Source organism: Lagenorhynchus albirostris, chromosome 17 (genome assembly GCF_949774975.1).
Source record: "Lagenorhynchus albirostris chromosome 17, mLagAlb1.1, whole genome shotgun sequence".
Classification (NCBI taxonomy): Eukaryota; Metazoa; Chordata; class Mammalia; order Artiodactyla; family Delphinidae; genus Lagenorhynchus; species Lagenorhynchus albirostris.
Window position 1 is genome coordinate 14,760,649 of NC_083111.1, and position 22,104 is coordinate 14,782,752.

Genomic DNA, 22,104 nt, shown 5'->3' on the forward strand with positions numbered 1-22,104 from the left:
GGGGAAAAAAATGGTTTTTAAAGTTCAAAGTTCTGTGGTAATATTTATGATATTTATTAACGAGTCCCTGGATTTAGGGACAGTGTTTTGCTTCTCTTTATATCTCTGGTAACTCGCACAGTATGTGGCATATAGAGGGCATCCAGATATAATCGTGAGTTAATAAGAAATCATCATGTTTAAGTACACTCGTGGCATGGTCCCTGGTCATTTCCAGACTACACCATTGGAATTTATTTCATGTGGTGCTACTTCAAACAGACACAATAGTTAATGATGGTCCTTAATTGCCTTCTTTCTTTCTTCCCTCCACTATTCTATTCATACCTTCTTGAAGCATCCGAAGAAAATCTGAATTTCATGTTGCTTTCACATTTTCTCTAAACCCTAGTTTTTGGCAATTATTTTATATAAACACTTATTAAGCATCTCATATGTGCAAGGCTTAGGGGAAGGATATAAAAATGAACAAGCTGGGAATTCCCTGGTGGTACAGTGGTTAGGACTGGGTGCTTTCACTGCTGAAGGCCTGGGCTCAGTCCCTGTTCGGGGAACTAAGATCTCTCAAGCTCTGCTGCAAGGCAAGAAAAGGGAAGAGAAGAAAAGAGAAGAAAAGGGAAGAAAAGGGAAGGGGAGGGGAGGGGAGGGGAGGGGAGGGGAGGGGAGGAAAGAAAGAAGGAAGGAAGGAAGGAAAAAAGAGAGAGAGAGAGAGAAAGAAAGAAAGAAAGAGAACGAACGAACAAGCTATGGTTCTTCCATCAAAGTGTTTACATGGTCACAGGGAGTTGTTTTTTTTTTAAGTTTCAACTATTGTATTATATGCCAAAATGGAATATGTATTTTACCTAACAATGAAAACACCAGGGCTTCCCCCTGGTGGCGCAGTGGTTGAGAGTCCGCCCGCCGATGCAGGGGACACGGGGTCGTGCCCTGGTCCGGGAAGATCCCACATGCCGCGGAGCAGCTGGGCCCGTGAGCCATGGCCGCTGAGCCTGCACGTTTGGAGCCTGTGCTCCGCAACGGGAGAGGCCACAGCAGTGAGAGGCCCGCGTACTGCAAAAAAAAAAAACACCACCAGCTGTGCAGCTTTGGGTTAAAGAGTAATTAAGGCTTCAGGTCTGCCTAGAAGAATGGCTAGACAGGTAATAGCAGGTGACAAACCCAGAATGGTGAGACCAGATGGTGGAGGGTCTCGAACACCATGTGAAGACATTTTACTTTATTTTGTAGGCAGAAGAGGTTCACCGAAAGTTTTCGGAACAAGAGTTACACATCTAACACATTTTTAGGAAATCAATGTTGGTCGCAGTGGGGATGAACTATAGAAGGTAGAGAAGCAGAGACGAGTTAAGGTAACAAAAGATGACTTAAAATAGGGTGCTGAGAATAAAAATGGGAAATATAAGGGGTGGAGATATCACAGGACATGGTGAGGACCTGACAGAGCTGACTGGCTGGCTGCATATGGTGAAGAGGGAGAGGATGTCGATGTGACCAGGACCCAGGTTTCTAGCCTAGATGAGCACAAAACAGGTGGTGCTGCCATGGCCTGAGACTGAGCACAGGGAACCGGACACGCCATTCTGTTCAGGAGGCAGAGGAGAGACTGAGCTGTCTGGGATATGGGGCGCCCAGGGGCGATGCCTGGCAGGTGGCTGGAAATCTGGATGCAGGATGAAATGGCAAGGTCTGGGGAGCGGGGACTGGGGAAGGCCCTCACTGGGCATCTGTGCAATGAGAGGCACGGAAAGGCCTGGGATCTAAAGCTGACAGGATGGAGCACAGATGTGAAAGCTGAAGGCTGGAAACCGGTAAAGCTGAAGAAGGAAGGGATTTAGTTGGGGACAGAAAGGTCAAGAGATAGATGAGGAAGGGAAGCCAGTGAAGGAGCACGGAGAGAGTACAGACCAAAAGTAGAAGCGTTTTGAGGACAGCTGGTCAACAGTGACACAGCGACTTAAGTGTACACTTGAAAGTGGTAAAAATTTTATGTTATGTATATTTTACCACAATAAAAAATGGTTAAATTAAAATCAATTCTCAGGTTAAAGTTAACTGGTATCCAGAGTCTTTAATCAATAAGTTATTATAAGCACACTGTGAATTAGCGTTCACTGTCGCATTCTTAGTAAACAAAATAGGATTCAAGATCTGATGTGCTGATAAGATTAACTCTGGACTAAAAGCTAACTAACAACTGTAATAAGCCTCAAAACTGCAGAAGGCCAGTTTTCACTCAACTCTGCACCTGCGGGAAAGCATAAGCTGTAAGGGTCTCCATTTCTTACCAGCAAAGCTAAGAGGAAGAACACGATCATTCTCTTCCTGGAATTATTACTTTGAAAACATTGGGCAGGGGTGACAGAAAAGATGAGAGGATTAAAAATGGACTCCTACTCTTATTAGGAGAGATAAATGACTCAGTAATTAGGAAAAGGTGAACATTTTCTAAGTAGAAATGAACTAAAATATTTCAGAGTGAACAACAGTCATAAGAGGAGGAAAGAACTGGGAATTGCCTCGATCTGCCCACCCCACAACTACAGACAAACAGATAACAAGTCAGATCTATGAAGGCCATACTTCTTCCTTGCCTGGAACCTATATAAAGAGGTTTAATGTAAAAGGCTTCAGGGAAAAAAACATTCTTTAGGGCAATGTGAGAACTGGCTAAAACGAGGGAAAATGTCTAAAAGGGAAATCTCAATGCCATTGTGTTTTTTCTCATTTTCTTACTGATTTCAGATTTGCCTCAAGAGATCTTCCTTCTTGTACCTCAGAAGCTCCTCCCCATATGCTCAGCTTTTATGGTTATGTTTGGTGCCCTAAACTATTCAGCAATATATGATACTAAGATACTTGAGTATAAAGGCATTCAGCGATGTCATATGGAATTAGATACTTATTCTTTTCAAAGTGTCTCCTTGCAAAAGATACTCAACGTCGTTAATCATCAGGGAAATGTAAATCAAAACCACAATGAGATATCACCTCACACCCATTAGGGTGGCCACTAGCAAAAAACCAGAAAATAACAAGTGCTGGTAAGGATGTGGAGAAATTAGAACACTTCTGCACCGTTGGGAGGATTATAAAATGGTGCAGATACTATGGAAAACAGTATGGAGGTTCCTCAAAAAATTAAAAATAGAACCACTATATGACACAGCGACCACCCTGCTGGGTATATATATTCAAAGGTATCGAAAACAAGATCTCGAAGAGATATTTGTGTATCCACATTCACTACAGCATTATTCACAATGGCCAAGACGTGGCAGGAACCCTTAATGGCCATTGACGGATGAATGGGTAAAGAAAATGTGGTATATACATAAAATGGAATATTATTCAGCCTTTGGAAAGAAGAAAACCCTATCATATGGTATAGCATGGCTGAACCTTGAGGATACTATGCTAAGTTAAATAAGCCAACCACAAAGACATAAATACTACATGATTCCACTTATTCATGAGGTATCTAAAGTAATCAGAGTTACAGAAACAGAAAGCAGAAGGTGGCTGCCAGCAGTTGTGGGGAGGGGAAATGGCAGCTGGTCAATGGGAATAGAGTTTCCATCACACAAGACGAAAGATTTCTAAGTCTGTTGTACAACAGTGTGCAAACAATTAACAATGCAACAATGTACACTTAAAAATTGTTAAGAGGGTAAGATTATGTTATATACTTTTTGCCACAATTAAAAACTCATCAAACCAGAAAAAAAAAAGTCTCCTTGGAAGGACCTATTAAAATAGTTGCCTGTATAACAATTTATTACTGTATAATCCATCTCAGTCTGAAAAGTAACTGAAAGACAGTCAGTAACTGAAAGACTGAAAGTAACACAAAGACAGTCACATTTCCCTCTTCCTCGTTCTACCAGTGCAACAGGTTGGAGAAACAAACAAAAACCGTAAGACAAAAAAACTAAGAAAAATCTACTTTAAAGCCTAAATCAACCAGAGAATGACAATAAAAAGAAGAGTCAAATAGTGGTATTTATGCTCTCTATTCTTAATCTATTCCTATATTAAAATCACTACACATAAACTTGATTGTATTCAGCCACTTCTAATCTTAAATAGTGAATCATACACACACACACACACACACACACACACACACACAGAGTAAATTATAATTGGAAACTCTTGTTATCTTCTCCTTACAACACTCCCAATATTTAATTCATTTCTCAAAAATTACATCATTCTTGCACCCCAATGTTCACAGCAGCACTATTTATAATAGCCAAGACATGGAAGCAACCTAAATGTCCATTGACAGATGAATGGAAAAAGAAGATACGATACCTATATACAATGGAATATTACTCAGCCATAAAAAAGAATGAAATAATGCCATTTGCAGTAACATGGATGGGCCCAGAGGTTATCATACTAAGTGATTATCATACTAAGTCAGAAAGAGAAAGCCAAATATATGATATCACTTATATGTGGAATCTAAAAAAGTGATACAAATGAACTTATTTACAAAACAGAAACAGACTCACAGACATAGAAAACAAATTTATGGTTACCAAAGGGGAAGGGGTGGGTAAATTAGGAGTTTGGGATTAACAAATACACACTACTATATATAAAATAGATAAACAGCAAAGACCTACTGTATAGCACAGGGAGCTATATTCAGTATCTTGTAATGACCTATAATGGAAAAGGATGTGAAAAAGAATGGATATATGTATCTGTATAACTGAATCACTTTGCTGTACACCTGAAACTAACACAACACTGTAAACTATCACAACACTGTAATTTACACCTGAAACTAACACGACACTGTAATATACTTCAATTTTAAAAATTACATCATTCTTCAAACTAAGAATGAATAGATGTAAACTTTAGCTCATGGAAATTTAAACGCATATGACAAAATCTTTAGATATAAGTTGTTTCAAAACCAATATATCCAGTATCTGCACAGCACTAGTATCAAGTGTGACTATGCTTTCTATTTGTTATATATTTTAGTCGGATACAATATGTCTATTTAAAATCGTTAGGGAAAATATTCCATGTTAATTAAAGATCATAATAAAAATAATTATTAAAAAGCATAAAAAAGCTCAGCACTCCCTCAGGATTTCAAAATATACTCTAGTAGACAAGCTATGTAGATCTGTCATCCTTATCTTCTCTCAAGATAAGGAGCTAAACTTAACCAGAGTCTATGTAAGTTAAAAGTTTACCACCCAAATGTTCCTTAAGACACAAGTGCACTTTAAGGAGACAAACTAAAATACTGTAAATACTATTCGTGGGCTTCCCTGGTGGCACAGTGGTTAAGAATCCGCCTGCTAATGCAAGGCATATGGGTTTGAGCCCTGGTCCGGGAAGATTCCACATGCTGCGGAGCAACTAAGCCTGTGCACCACAACTACTGAGCCCACGAGCCACAACTACTGAAGCCCGCACGCCTAGAGCCCATGCTCCTCAACAAGAGAAGCCACCGCAATAAGAAGCCCACGCACCACAATGAAGAGTAGCCCCCGCTCGCCGGAACTAGAGAAAGCCCGTGCACAGCAACAAAGACCCGACGCACCCAAAAATAAAAAAATAAATTTGTTTAAAAAAAAGTATAAAAAAATACTATTTGTTACAAGAGAAGTTGTAATTTATCAACCCTATATAAGAAAGAGAATGTACTCACCCAATTGTTAGAATAAAAACTTCAAGTTCTTTAATTTAGGGTGCTCTTTCCCCCCAATATAAAGCCATTATACAAGGCTAGATGAAGGCTGGCATCAGAAAAATGTGAGATATTTATTTTATATAAGACAAACACTGTGCTCAGAACTGCGGCAGGTGTGAGTGATGCGTTAGATACAATCTCTGCCATCAAGGAGTCTGTCATTCAACTGGGGAAGAAAAAGAAAAGCCCACAAAAAACCTCATCAGAATAAGATTAGATAGTACAAGAAATGATAGGAGATTCAAAGGACATGAGTCTATATTGTTTGGGAATTAAGAAGTTCTTCGTTTAAAAAAGCAGCATTTGAGATGGGCCTTGAAGAAGGAACAGTAGGACTCTAATGGGAACAGACAGAAACAGGGAAAGGGAGGCATTCCAGAAAGGGAGGAAAGAGTACCAATGACACAAAAGAAAAAACACACAAGCCTGGGTTAGCAACAATTCGCAACAGGGTAGCAGTCTTAGGGTAGACACACTGATGAGATGGCATACAGGAACAGAGCCCTGGGCCAGACGGGTCAGACATGGGGTGTTGGTGAAGGGCCCTGGCCACTGGATGTTCCATCCTCATCCAGCCTGGATGCCTTCTCACAGTACTCTATAAACCTACCCCACCCCAGTGGCCTATTAAAGGTGGGCAGTGGTCAATCAGCGGAGGGGAAAGGAGAGAGAAGCATTCCAGGCAGCAGGCACGGAGGCCAGGAAATGCGTGCAGTGGACTTGCCAGCATACCCTGTAGGCGAGGGGATGTAAGTCCAGGGGGTTTGTGGGGTAGAGCAAGGGCGAGTATGGCACGACCGGGGACAGGCCACAGAGGGACTTGGATGCTGTGGTGAGGTTCTTCTTTTGGACTTTAGCACAGTCTCCTGGCAGTAAGTGAAGCTGGGGCAGAAGGATCAACCTGGCGTCCTTTCGGGGGGGGTCCTCGAGTATCTTCAGCCGATTCTCGCGGAGGAAAGGCCTGGTATTGCTCCCTTGTGCACAGTGGAAGATGCAGACACTCCCAAGTCCCGAGCGGTAGCAGAGGCAGCGGGGGCGGTGGCAGCGTACTGACGCACCTCCCATGGACCACTCAGGGGAGGGCCGACACGGGGGGCGGGCAGGGCGCGCTCAGCCCAAGGGCCCTTATCTACGTGCCCACAGCTGCCAAACGACTGTGCTTTTAAGTCATTAGTGAAAACGCCATAAGAAACTATAAAATTTTATATTTAAAAATGTCTGCACCTTTGTGTTTGAACTTGCACACGCATGCTTCTGAGTATGTTTACCAGCCTTCTCTATCTGCCAGGCTCTCTATTGGTCTTTGCGGGTGTTACTGCCTTTTTTTTTTTTTTTTCCCTGTACGCGGGCCTCTCACTGCTGTGGCCTCTCCCGTTGTGGAGCACAGGCTCCGGACGCGAAGGCTCAGCAGCCACGGCTCACGGGCCCAGCCGCTACGCGGCATGTGGGATCCTCCCAGACCGGGGCATGAACCCGTGTCCCCTGCATCGGCAGGCGGACTCTCAACCACTGCGCCACCAGGGAAGCCCCCTTACTGCGTTTTTATCTGTCGTTTTCCCCCTTCACTTCCTCCTGCTCCTTTTAAGTCCCCTCAACAAGTTATAAAAATAAATGAAAGGCTTTTTATTTTTTTTAAACATTTTTTGATGTGGACCAATTTTAAAGTCTTTACTGAATTTGTCACATTGCTTCTGTTTTATGTTTTGGTTTTTTGGCTCCAAGGCACGTGGGATCTCAGCTCCCCGACCGCGGATGGAACCTGCAGCCCCTGCACTGGAAGGCGAAGTCTTAACCACTGGACCGCCAGGGAAGTCCTATGAAAGTCTTTTGAAATAAAGTATTGTTTCTTGTTACAGATGAATGAGACATTTTATTGTTCTCATGTTTTCACTTATTTTTTTTTTCTTCTTCTTCTTGTTTCTTTAGTTATGTGCCTTCCACTCCCCGCCCCCAGGAATCAGCCGCATTTAAAAAAAAAAAAGTCTCCCCTTCCTAGTACAGGGTATCTCTAGAGTCTGGAGACCATAGTAGGCGACGTCAAGTGAACTCTGCTGGAGATAGTTAAGAGTTTCTCATTTTATATCACCTTCTCCAAATTTCACAATTGCTTATGATCCTGTGCTGACTGTCCCATTTGGTTCTGACCTGCCCTTTTCAGCCTCAAATCCAACCAAATGCTTCAATCCATCTTACCACATCTTATTGTAGCTGAACAGTCCGACTTTGCACACACCGGTGGCACGGAGGGCTCCTGTGCCTTTGCTCGGGTTCCTCTGCTCCCTGTTGGAATGTCTCTCTCCTTCCCCCGGCCCCTACTCTCTCACCTATTAAATCTTACACTTATACCAAGGCCCACGTCAACTTTACTGTCCTCCTTGAAGCCTGTACTAACATCGGTAATTACACTTATTCCCACTGTCCCTGTGTTCCACAGCTGCCTGTGTACCAGCGGACTTCCCTCCAGATGAGTGAACACTTCAAGGAAAAGAACCAAGTACTTACTGACTGCTGGATTCCTTCCTCCTTAGTGAATGCACAGTATGCCCTGCATATAGTATTTACTCAGTAAAAATTTTATGGAATGAATGTTTGCTCTTGAATGAAATCAATACACACAGCAGGGTGTCAGAATTTCTTTTCCTAACAGTACAAGGTGAGCAAGAAAGCAAGCGATGTCTAACTTCTATTAGAGTGTGGAAGCCAGTTTAAGTCTTGAAATGAGAGCTCACGTCATAAATTGTTAAAATCCTAAAGCATTAGAGCACATTAAATTATTTAAATCCTCTTCATCTGAAAGCTGTTAAATACAAAAAAACTTCCATATACTTAGGGAAAAAAACCAAAAAACAAAAAACCCCATACCAAGGGGCTCCTAGGAGGAACGAAAGCAAGAATTCCACCCTGCTCACTCATTTTAAGGATTTCATTAATAGTATGAGCCATTAATCCACATGAAAATATGAAAGTGAACTATATGCATACCAGTGGGAAAGTATTTTATTTTCATTAAGAACGGCAATGTCAAGGACATATTGCTGATCACAGGTGATATTCTCAAACAAGGAAATAAAATTTGCTTTATCTCTAGATGCAACAGTTTCAAATCTTCAAGAATAAGCTAGGGCCGGATTCGTTCCTGTGTTGATGTAAGTAAGGATGAAATGAAAACTGCCGTGACTCTAGCCCTCTTTAGTTCTCCTTAAAGCAAGGTTCTTGAAAAATGTCACTCAGGTAACAGGGACGAGAAGGAGCCTACAGGGTGCAGCAGGGGCAACAGAGCCGGGGGAAGGGTGCAGACAGGGTCACACCAAGCACATTTTTTCTGGCCATGCCACACAGCTTGCGGGATGATCTTAGTTACCCGACTGGGGACTGAACCTGGGCCCTGGCAGTGAAAGCACCAAGTTCTAACCACTGGACCACAAGGGAACTCCCCAAGCACTACATTTCTGAGTTCTGTCTCTGAATGGATAGTTTTTTGTTTTTTGGGTTTTTTTTGCGGTACGCAGGCCTCTCACTGCTGCGGCCTCTCCCACTGCAGAGCACAGGCTCCAGACGCTGCAGGCTCAGCAGCCATGGCTCACGGGCCCAGCCGCTCGGCAGCATGTGGGATCTTCCCGGACCGGGGCACGAACCCGTGTCCCCTGCATCGGCAGGCGGACTCTAAACCACTGCACCACCAGGGAAGCCCTGAATGGATAGTTTTGATAGCTCTGTTTACTTATTTCTGTATTGTAATAAAAAGAATCAACATTGTCAGAATATTAAGGTTTACAACCGTAACAGAGAAAACATCCGAAAACGACTTGTTTCCTTATCAATATTGAATCCTTAGCAAGAAAACCTAGATTCATTTGGATGAGGACTCCAAGTCCAGATGTCAGAAACCATGGCGAGAAGAGTAATAACTACTGTTGAGTAAGTCTTCTTACCTGCCAAGCACTAGACTAAACCCTTTATAAACACGTTGAACATAGTCTTCATACGAGCAATGTGTAGTGGACATTATCATCCCCTTTTTACAGATTAGGAAGTAAAGGCCCAGAGATGTTGGGCAATTTAGACACTGTCCTACAGTGGTGAAGAGAGAGACTGGGTTCATCTGATTTTAAATAAACCTCATGCTCTTAATAAGCTCATTAGATTGATTAACGTATTCTGCCAATTGAGTTTGGTGCTCGCACTGGTCTATTACACGGTCTACACTGCCGGCCCACTTTTACATCCGGCTGCCTGACTCTGTCCATTTAATTATCGTCAGCACCTTTAGAAGAATAGGATAAAAAAGAAGTTGACAGTTGAAATTTAAACTATATGGAGTGTATAAAGGGCCACCGATTTTTCTTTGTTTTTTTTTAAACAAACTTAGAATGCATATGTCATCCGTCTCCTCCTATTCATTCTCCAACCGATCAAGAGTTAGTACTGTCATAAATACTTGACTAGCAATCCATGACACTGACTTCAGTATGGCTGTATCTACAAGGGCACGCCTACCCTTTCCAGGGCAATGGATGACTCTGCCATCACCCTAAGATTTCATCACATGGAACATAAACAATGCCTGGAAGCATCACCCCAAAGCCTGATTTACAGATATCCTACCCCTGGAAGGGATCTGATATCGCAGCCCTTCTGCTTACTCTGCTTGGTGACAGCTATTAGTTCACACCTAGGTGTCAGCTTTGAATAATTGAATTTCCATCCCAAGAACTTCATGTATTTAACATGGGGGGAAAAAAAACTGGAAGGAAAAATATAATCTTAATGGGCTCTACATTTTACTCTTATGTGCTAGAATTAGGTTGTTTCCATTGCTATTCCCTTGAATTTTAAAATAATGAGTTCATGAATTTGACGCACCTACATTTACAAGACAACCTCCTATGCCCACCAGTGGTATACTGGGAAATGCTTAAAAACCAGCTCCTTGGGGGAAAAAATAGTAAGCACCATAATGCTGATTACAAATTTTACTAGTACAAAGTATGTGGAGTATATAATTTACAAATGATAATAAAACATACAACACTCTTTACTGTAAATTCCAGACAGCCAATTGATTCTAATAGAATGTTTGTTGATTTTTGCCAAACTCTTGTCTTGCAGCTAACTTATAATTATAGCTGATGAAAGAATATAGTTCTGACACGAATGTTGTTTGAAATTTTCATTTAAGTTAATAAGACAAAAGTGAAATAATGAAAATACATGATGAAGATATGGAACGTAGAAATTCAATTGTCAGTTTGTAAGTGACTTTTTTGCTGAAGTGGACAATACTTTTTATGTGTGCATGTAATGTCTATCTAATGTTAAAATATTAGATGTTAATTAGAGATTCGCAGTAACCACCACTACCTAGTATTTCTATCATGTAGACACAAGACACAAAAGGCCGCTAGAGCAAAGATAATAGTAAAATGCAGTACAATAATTAGGAAATGATGAGTTTTAGTCTTCCTTACCTTTGTGTTTTTAAATATAATTTAATTGTACATCTAAACAATTTTTAATAATGGCTGTGCTTGTCAAGTGGCTTATAAAATTCTTGAAATTTAACAATTGGCTCTCGTTGCTTGATAACCAGTTGACTCCAGCACACCACTGCCCCACACCCTCTCTTAAAATACTTATTTTTTGATGCTATGCACAATTGTAGGGGAAATTTACATGTATGAACCAATCTGGAATCCCAATGTTCTCATACTGGCACTACAATCAAAATTAAATCATTAGAATAATCACAATGAGAAACCAGAACGATCTTTTAGGTTGCCTGATTCAACAAGAAATCCCCCCCCGCAAATCTAGCCTGCACCAATGTGAATTTTTGAAATATACCTTTTCATTCTTATTGCTATTCACGTTCAGAAAAATAATAACGAAAGGGTGAAACCAGTTCTCCACTGACTGGTAAGTACATCCTATACTCAAATATGCTGCACTGGGCTTCCCTGGTGGTGCAGCGGTTGGGAACCCCCCTGCCATTGCAGGGGACACGGGTTCAGGCCCTGGTCCGGGAGGATCCCACATGCCGCGGAACAACTAAGCCCGTGCGTCACAGCTGCTGAGCCTGCGCTCTGGAGCCCGCGAGCCACCACAGCGAGAAGCCCGCGCACCACAATGAAGAGTAGCCCCCGTTTGCTCCAACTAGAGAAAGCCTGCGCGCAGCAACAAAGACCCAGTGCCGCCAAAAATAAATGATAATAATAATATAAAGAAAAAAAATCTTATGAAAAAATATGCTGCACTAAAGAGGCTTTAAATGAAGTGACAAATGTTTTCCAAACAATACAATTCATTTTAGATTATTATTTTAGAAAAAAGAACAAAAAGTGTTGGGGTAATAGAGGAGAGATACTACCTTAAAGAGGGCAGTAGAAATGTATTAATCATTAGAACTCCCCTCACGTTTCAGTCACTTTATGCTTCAATTTCATTTTTTAAGAGCACAGGAATCGCCATGTATTTTCCATAGGAATTTTTAAATTTAAGTTTCTAGCTAAGGAGTGTGAAACTGGACTCACTAATCCATAATTAAATCATCTGTATTTTTCATATTACTTATTATTCTTCTGTGAAATAGAAGCAATATTAGTCTTCCCAGTTAGGAAAAAAGTTTATTCACTACTTATGACTATCCTTTGTAAGTTACAGACACCAGATGTTTTCCACATTTACCAGCATCATACCACATAGGAAGAAACACCCCACTTCAATATCAAAAAGCTGGTGTTATGGTTGAATTGCAGACTCTGTGTGCACTTGGTCTGCTACTACAAGGTGCACGGCCATGTGATGCTCTTGGAGAGCCAGTGTCTACCAAACACAGGTCTCGGCAAGTGCTACAGACAAGGGAGGTTTAATCATTTAGATAGCTGGTACCCCCCCTCCAAAACCCCATCCTTTAGGCCATTTAAAAATATCCATCATTCTCTGCCTTAGTTCCCAAGCCTACGGAAACGTGAGGAGCAGCTGATGACCGAACAGACTCGAGTGAAAGAGCCCATCCTGCCTGGCTGAGCTGCCTGAGCTTTGGACGCTGGCGGGTTCCTTTCACAGGAGTCTGCTTTCCCGACTGCGTAGCCTTTAGTTGCACCTCACGCAATCCAGCTTAACTCTTCAGGACAGTTAGGATTTTATTCCGCCTGATACCTGCGACTGCAATACAAATTAAGTTTGGATGACGCTGTTAAGATGATGGTTGGATTCTATTTACACCGACTGACAGTTGGGTGGGTGGACACACACAGAGGGAGAAGGAAGGGTTCCGATCCGACCTATGTGTTGCTCTTGAACCTTAGGCTGGCTGCCAGCTGCTGAGAGAAATCAAGGTGGCCGCACAGAGCTGTTGGTGGATGTGGAGTCCTCTGGCCCCAGAAAAAAATGTGACTTTCTTCAAATGACCCTGTAGGGGAGCATATTATTCATAACCATTTCCCCACCTTTTTTTCCCCTGCTTTCCATCTGAAGGAAGAGCTCACTGTATGAAGATCTGAGCATAGGTGAAGAAAAAAGGTGCCTTCCTACTGAATGTGGGAAAGATATTTACTGAATATGTACTAAACGCTTACTGCGATGAGTACTTGCTGGGAGCATTTATGTAGCTCCTAATTTCTTCAACAACCGTGCAACCTAGGTGTTGTGATTGCTAAATTCTATGTGAGGAAACTGAGTCGCAGAGAGAGAAAATAATTTGTCCAGGTTCAAAAAGTCTGTAAGAGACAGAACCAGGATTCATACCTAGCCTCCACCCGATTTGATTCTAAGGTCCCTGTTCTCTCTAAAAAACAATTTATTAAACAAGCAATATTCTTAAAATATTAGATTGGTCGAGAAGTTAAAAGTATACTTGTACTTTCATTTGGGTTTTAACTTCTGCTTCCCTTTTCAAAACACGTTACTTTTCAACTTAATGGAAACAATATTGTAAGAGGGAGACGTGACAGGGTTTTTATTGTCGCTGCTTCTTGGGTGGTCGTGGTATGGCGGCCTTGATTACACCCACAGAGAAAGTACGGCAGAGTCCCAGCGTGACACATCTTAACGTGTTTTATGGTTTGAAGGGGGGGAATAACCAAGGTTTTGCAAAACTGTAAAACCCTGTGCAAGATCTTGATAGTAAAATACATACACATATAAATGTTTTCAAGTGTGAAAGTTCTACCTAATGTGGGATGTTCACAAAATCGAATCATTCAAAATCTGTAGAAAGGGGCAACAAGAAGCTTAATGATTTCTCCACTGCAACGATACCAGCACCTAGAAATGCAGCAACTTCAAAGCACTGTAACCTTGAATCAGTTATTTCTCCTAAAAATTTTAGGAATATGATTTTATCCATTTGCTGATACCAAATTGAGATTAAACTGAATTGTTGATAACTAGTGAATCTCAAAAGGAACAAAAGGAATAGGAAAGAGATGAAGGCGACTGAGGCATGCAACTGAGTAGAAAGTCCATGAAAGCTGAATGTTACGATGATATAATTTTGATGGAGAAACCAGGAAATACTAACTTTCAGAGCGGGCTGGTGTTAGAAACTGCGTGGTAGATGCTATGTGTATACGTTTCAGTTCTTAGAAGACAGAACTATACTTGCAAAGTTTTGGGTTCACATAGCTATAGAGACAAAGACATTATTTTTCTAAAATCTGCCTCTTTTAAATGTTATATAAAAGGCAGAGAAAAAAACGATATGAACTCTAAGAGGATGCATTCAAAAACAGATTACAGGAGATTATTATCTCCTGAAGGAAAGCAGTGTATAAAGACTTCAGGAGCATATACTGGCCCTGGGCACCAAGACGCTGTTCGTACCTGCCTAATACAGATTTTTCTTGGCACTACAAAGTCCAATGTGATTTTTAAAACATTATTTTTTTAAATTTTTTTTCTGTAGGCAAAAATATCAAAGAAGAGAGGCAGAAAATGATCTCAGGAAAAAAAAAAGAAAGAAAGAAAGAAAAGAAAACCCCAGGAAGAAAGCTGTCATGTTCTGTGTTTCAACTTCACAAAAGAATTCTATCTAGAGGTTGAACCTTTCCGATCTATCTCTTGTCACTCAGGATATGAAACTCTAATTTAGTGGCGTGGCCAGTTGAGGCTCACACTTCAATATGCTGACGAGCTGAAGCAGGAGGTGCTTCACTCCCTTACTTCTGGTTTCCATCCTCGGTTGGCTCCTTACCTGCAAACTATGACAGTCGCTTGCTGTGTAAGCTGTAACAATTCTAAGGCGGGGAGGAGAATCAGTGGGCACCTGAGTTTCACTAGATGCAAAGTTACATCACCCTGCCTCACCTCGGCCCCCTCCGTCTTTAGGGAATTGTTGAATTTTATATAAAGCCTATTTATAAACCACTGCAAGTGATACCTGCATTCATCTTGCCCTGTGACATCACCTTCTCATCAATAATTTAAACTAAGAAATGGATTAAAGGGACTCTGAAGGGACTTCTCACACATGGAAAAAGAGAAACCAACTAAACTCTCCAAAATATTCATTCACTCCTCTTACCTTGTTCTTTGATCTGACGAATTTGCTTCACAGTTTCTTTTAAGATTGCACATTTGTCAGGTTTGAAGTTAAAGTTGTCTATATCGTTAAAATTAGCAAAAATCAGCTCTGCAAGTTCTTCAATATATTTATTTTCCTGTTCACGATTACGTTTCTCAGTGCTCCTCTTGGGGCTATTACGAAAAAGATAAGCATGTTAACCAAGTTCTAAAATAAAGAGAGCAAACAAAAGTTACTTATAGAAACATGGAATACTTTGGTGGAAAAAAACCCTCGAATCTGCCCTAAATGTTGCATGTTTTTTTTTTTTTTGAAATCAAACTTACCCCAGTTGGTGATTACATATTTACCTGTGTGATCATTTGTTCAATGTGTTTCATGTCTCCCACTGGACTTGTAAGCTTCACAAGGACAAGGACAGGATGATTTGCTCACCACTGTGCTTAACGCAACGCTTGGTAACAAAGAGGTATCAAATTCATTGTTCAATAAGTAAAGAAGAGTTTTAGAAACATAAGGGAGCTCACGCTTATAAAAATTTATTTAAGATTAATAAAAGAAGGGAAGTTAATCTAGTTAAAATAGGAATAAATAAACTTCAATGATTTTTGATAAAGCACAGCAAAATGATGAAAATAAATTTTTATGATTTCATAGACTTCTTTAGGATGTTCATAATCAAACCCAACGGCCTTTTAAGATAACGTTAAAAACCACAGTACAGCTAGAAACAAAAGCGAAACTGGCCCAGGGTCTTTGTTAACTGTCCAAGCTGAATGACATGCAAAACGTAAACAAATGGTCCAAGTTCGACTTGAGTTTGAGAACGTTAATGGAAGGGAGGGAAAAAATAAAAATTGGCAAGATCTCCTCATCTGAATTTGAGGAAATAGCAAACTCAAAAGTTCCCTTTGGTAATTACAGCATACAATTTTTTTCTCAAGTACGGTAGAGTCCACTGGATGACATTCAAACAATACAATAAATAAGAAAAGCAAGTTGTTTAATGCAGCAGCTCTCTGTATTCTTAATATATAATTATTTGTATGTAATGCCAATTTATAAAGTCTTGTAATGTGTAGTAGACATTCATATGTTTGCCTCTAAATATTAGCTTTATTCTCATGTACTAATAAACCTAAGATAGAACACAATCTCTCCACTTTATAGTGGTTGCACGAGTTGTCCAAGATCACCTAGTGAGTGACTGGTAGAGCAGCGACCAGAATTGGTTTTGCTAAGCCTCATCTTCACTCCTGGCTTCCACCCTGTTAATTCCAGGGAAAGGGAGACAATGGCTGCCATGCGCAGAAGAGCTAAGTTCCCATTCTGAACCTCTCTACCCCCTTCACCTCCCTCCATCACCCCTGCCCCCCCAAAGATGCCAACGAAATGACACATGGGTGGGAAGGAGGGGCTGTGCTCCAAGGCCCGGGGGAGGCAGGCGCTGTGCTCACCCCAAGAACCAGCAGAGCACTGGTGAGAGAACAGCCTCCATGAACCAGCTGGCCTCCTCAGCCAGGACTGCCGGGCCCTGAAGGCGGTTTGACAGACAGAAGGCTGAGGCTGGCCAGGAAGGCCCAGAGAACCTACAGGCCACACACAGGAGATGGGGGCTGCGGTGTAGACGGTGGCCTTTTTTTTTTTTTTTTTTTTTGCAGTACGGAAAATTCCTAGGAATGGAACTGATAGTTCAAAAGAAGATATGCATTTATAATTTTAACAGATACTGCTAAATTACCCTGCATGGAGGTTATAACAACTCATACTTCCACCCATAATATATGATATGCAACTTGTTTTAAAATTATTTGTTTTATTCACTGAAGACCCACAGTCTTTATCACCAATTCAAAAGCAAGGGGATTCAACATTTCATTTCTTGCTCTTAAATATAAAAAAAAAGAAAGAGAGGGCTTCCCTGGTGGCGCAGTGGTTGAGAGTCCGCCTGCCGATGCAGGGGACACGGGTTCGTGCCCCGGTCCGGGAAGATCCCACATGCCGCGGAGCGGCTGGACCTGTGAGCCATGGCTGCTGAGCCTGCACGCCCGGAGCCTGTGCTCCGCAACGGGAGAGGCCACAACAGTGAGAGGCCCGTGTACCGCAAAAAAAAAAAAAAAGAAAAAAAAAGAAAGAAAGAAAGAAAGAATAAAAGCCAGTATAAATATAACAGCAAACTTTTTTACTATGGGTTATCTTGTCATTATGACATTCTAAAAGCAAACAGGAGTAAAAATGTGAAAAGTTCAAGATTATATAGAATAAACTGGTTTTAAGAGTCAAAGTACACAGGGGACCCAGAAGTATGTAGCTTTCCTCTTCTTGTAAAGAATAATAAAATCTGTAACCGATTAGCATATCTAAAATGTAAATAATACATAACTAAATAATACATAACTGTCCAAAGGCTTGACAGTTAGGGAGAAAAACCAAAGAGCATCTGAATCAGGTGTGAAATCAGTGTGATAAAATATCAAAGGCTCATGCATGTGGCTTTCATGGGCAATACTGGCTGTGTTCTCAGTGAGAATCTAACCTGGGTCCAAGTTGGTCAGGACATTCCTTACGCTTTCTTGTCTCTGCCCTGGATGGGTCAGAGGTATTTTCTCCCATCCCACTCATCTTGAACACATATCAGCAACTGAAACAGAAAACAAGGAGAAAACAAGTGAAGAGAGCTGATGATCAATTTACCAACAATAAAAAAAAGCTATGGCTTTAATCAGAAATTTGACAGCAGCAATTAACACACTGTTTTGACTTATGTGCATGTATAATTCCCAATGAAAAGGCATGTATAGTTTTTTTTTGTAACTGTGCTTAAGTTAAGCAAATGTAAAGGTAAACAATTAAAAAACAAACAAGCCTACCTCAATGGGCCCACTCTTTGAACAGGAGTTGTATTTCAGCAGCACCCTGAACTATACGCAATCTGCTAGTCTTGTGTCTCTGCTGCCAGCCTCCAGTTTCAGAAGTGCTCTTGCACTGTGTGGGAACTACAGGTGCCATAAGGGGCTCCTCCCAGACTCTGTTTGGGGTTGGCCAATGTCAAGTCTGTGCTGCAATCACTCACCCATGAAGAACAGCCCCGGGAAGAGGCAGTGCCTCGCCACAAAGCTGAATGTTTCCAAATCCGACCAGGGTGCTCTGACACCCCTGTCCTGGCGAGCAATGTCCCTCAAACAGAGGATCTTCCTGCCTCCCTGGCATCTCCCTGGGGTCTCCTCCTGCATCAGCTGCTCACTGCTCCCTCCTCAGGGCCCTCTCTCCTGGCAGCTCCCTCCCTGAGCAGTGGCTTTCTCTCACATCCTGCCACCCCTGACCCTCCCTCCCTCCCTCAGCTGATTCTAGCTGCAATCTCCCAAGGTCTTAAGATGTACTCAAAAGATCAGAAACATTACTGACCCTAATGGAAGAGGCCAATTACTGGCCCCTGCTCTCTGAGCTCCTTTCCCTAAGAAAATAAAAGGACATATAATAAGAGAATCAGTGTGTTCACATTGGTCACGATGAGCGCCATCAAAATAACATTTAAATATGCTAATAACAAGAGTGACAGAGGTTTAAGTTCCAAAAGAACTAAGCAAAGGGACTAGAAAAGATTTTGAGGAAGTGGAAGACGGTGTTACTTAAGGTGCTTAATAACTGCTCAGCAAAAGAAAAGCAACAGCCCCAAAGGTTTAAGTCAGCATTTACAAGTCTCTCCTAGAGTTCTAATTCTATGCCATTTCCCCCGTCTTCTGTCCCCCAGGCTTCAAAAACTACCTTCGCCCTCCTTCTTTTCCTGCAGTGGCTTTTCATCCTTTCCAGACTGGAAAAATCAGAGGGACGTGCCTTATCAGTAGAAGGTCAAGAACTTATGGAAGATGCCATAGAGTAACAGGTTCATCGAGAGCAAGGACAAAGAGGAAGGTGGGCTAAGAGAGCACCGCCCAGTTCCAATAGTGGCAGCACAGCCCGGCCGCTCCCCAGGCTGGGATCTGGGCGCTCAGGTTCACTACACTCATTTTTTTCTGGCCTCAACTCTGATCCAGGTGGGAAGAGGAGTTAAACGTTTTTTTGAGGAATCCTGTGTAAGGAGGATGAAGAGACACTGTATCAGTTGAGGGAGGTGGCGCCAATTACATTCTATTCAAGAGGTCACATCAGGAGGGGACAACTCTGAAAGGTAGTGCCAGAGCTTCCTGCTGCTGGGAGCAATGTAACTCGCCCCAAGGTCCTGTGCTGTACTCACAAGTTTGGGCTGATAGGTATAAACTGTATCTCGTTACTGTGCATTTAGCATTTACTCTGCACCAAGCGATTTACAGATATAATTTAATCAGCAAAGACAGACTATGAGAAGCAAGAGAGCAAAGAAGCCAGGACACATCCAAGCTCCACCAGCTGGTTCGCTGTGGGACCTTAAGAAGAAGTTAGCTCTCGTGCCTCGATTACCTCTTCTGTAAAATGGGGATAATCATTAGCATCTATAGCACAAGGCTGTTGAGTGGATCAGCAAAGGGCAGAAGTGGGATTGACACACAGGCTTACACACTCTTAACCACCGAGTTATGGCAAGGGATCGCCTCATCAAAACAGCCATTCTTCCTCTAATCATGGAATCACAGGTCAGATGGGAGAAGCAAGATCCGGACTGCCTGGCCCCCATGCTCGGCTCCTTCCCCCCCACCTAAATATCATTTGTTCATTCAAAGACTGCCTGCCCGCCACTGTGCGTCAGGCTCAGCGTGTAAGGACCGTGAGAAGGGATGTCTCTCTCTGGAAGAAAACAAGGTGAGAGAGAGAAATTTATGTAGGAAAAACTCCAACAAGGAAAAACAGGTGAGATCCAAGAAGGAACGCGAGTGAGCTCTCAACAAACAACCTAGGGGATTTTCACCCTGGAAGCAGCTTTCTATAAATCAAAAAAATTTAAGTAAATTTTTATCATCAAAATATAGCCCCTGAAATGTAACAAAATACCCTATATAGTAGGTATAGGTGATAAGTCTGTAGATAAAAATGGCCACCCCCCCCACCAAAAGTATTAAAAAGTATAGTATTGAATACTATCAGAAAGCTCAGAAAGCTTCTCAACAGACAAGTAAAATAAGTGACTGTTTTCCTTGAAGTCGTATATACTCAGTTTGGGGTTTAACATTAGCATCAGCATCACCTACTTTTATTTTTCCCAAAACATATATCTAATAATTGTAACTCTGCATGAAGGGACAGCACTGATGCATTTCAACAAGGGACTGGATGGAAGTGAGGCGTGAAGGCAGGAGCGCCCGGGTTCTGGTCCAAGCACACTAAAACCATTTGAGCAGAGTCTTTATGTTTTACTTGTATCTACCCAAGTCTGGTTCACAAACCACTCCATTTGTAGCTTTAAAACTCATTATTGGGCTTCCCTGGTGGCGCAGTGGTTAAGAATCCCCCTGCCAATGCAGGGGACTCGGGTTTGAGCCCTGGTCCGGGAAGATCCCACATGCCGCAGAGCAACTAAGCCCGTGTGCCACAACTACTGAGCCTGCGCTGTAGAGCCCGCGAGCCACAACTACTGAAGCCCGTGCGCCTAGAGCCTGTGCTCCGCAACAAGAGAGGTCACCGCAATGAGAAGCCCGCGCACCGCAACAAAGAGTAGCCCCCGCTCGCCACAACTAGAGAAAGCCCGCGCAGCAACGAAGACCCAACGCGGCCAAAAATAAAATAAATAAATATTTTTAAAAAATCATTATTTTCTGCTTGAACTAAGTTATTTAAACGCCAACTTTCCCCTTTTATTTTTATGTGATGGTACCTTAAACACACTTCCTCAAAACCTAAAAATTTCAGCTTTTCAAAAATTCCTGCTTGTTCGTCTGTGCCTGCCCCATACGTCCTCTTTTCTGAGCAACTTGCCTAGGCTATGGATGCCAGGACACACTGCCAACCAAACTTTAAACCACCAAAGGGAAGAAAAAGGACTGGGGGTGGGGGGGGTCTGCAGTCACTGGCCAAGTTGGGGACAGGCGGATGCCCTCTGCCAGCCGCAGCCATCAGGCTGGGGATGCCCTGTCTGAATCACTGCTCATCTCCCAGGGAAAAAAAGGACAGACTCTCAGACGGAGAAAAAAAGGAAAAAGTGAATTTAGTGCTGGAGCAGGGAGAGGAGGAGGCTGGGGAAGGTGGTGACAGGCAGTGGACGGCTCCTGGCGCCTCCCTCCTGCCTGCCACGGGGCCAGAAGTAGATGTGATGTTACAGCAGACGTGTGGATTTAAGCCCTGCTCCTCAGTGGATGAACCAAACAAATGACAGGAACCTCATCAGTGAGGTTCTCAAAGAGAAGAACAGAGGGGCTCTAACCTAGACTGCTCTAACTGATGTTCTTAACGCCCTGTGGGGGCTCGGCTGGCAGCAAGTGTTAGTATTTCACGCCCGAGCGTGCGTGCGCGCGCGCTAGGGGAGTCAATTTTTTTCCCACCCAAGTAACACATAAAAACCAGTGACAGATAGATCTGTGGCTTCCAGGGTGCATGCACACATAGAAAAATCATCGAAAATAAAATAAACTGGGGGGAGGGATAGACTAGGAGATTGGGATGGACATATACACACTACTATATATAAAATAGATAACTAATAAGGACCTGCTGTATAGCACAAGGAACTCTACTCAATCCTCTGTAATGACCTATATGGGAAAAGAATCTAAAAAAGAGTGAATATAGGTATATGTATAACTGATTCACTCTGCTGTATACCTGAAACTAACACAACATTGTAAATCAACTATACTCCAATAAAAAATTAAAAAAAAAACTGTATAGATAGATGAGTTTTAATGGATTTTTGTAGATCAAAGTTACATATTAATTTGCAGTGAAAAGG

General features: G+C 42.1%; 1 protein-coding gene across 2 annotated transcripts in view; it reads right to left on the bottom strand.

The window, feature by feature from the left end:
* Positions 1-22,104, bottom strand: part of NCOA2 (nuclear receptor coactivator 2) — a 273,589-nt gene that overhangs the window by 77,426 nt on the left and 174,059 nt on the right. For both annotated transcript variants that reach the window (XM_060128302.1, XM_060128301.1), the window contains 2 exons: positions 17,785-17,889; positions 15,249-15,421 (listed from right to left, as the gene is read on the bottom strand). In XM_060128302.1, coding sequence (XP_059984285.1) covers positions 15,249-15,421; positions 17,785-17,870 — 259 coding nt within the window. In that variant the 5' untranslated portion in view covers positions 17,871-17,889. The remainder of the gene's footprint in view (positions 1-15,248; positions 15,422-17,784; positions 17,890-22,104) is intronic.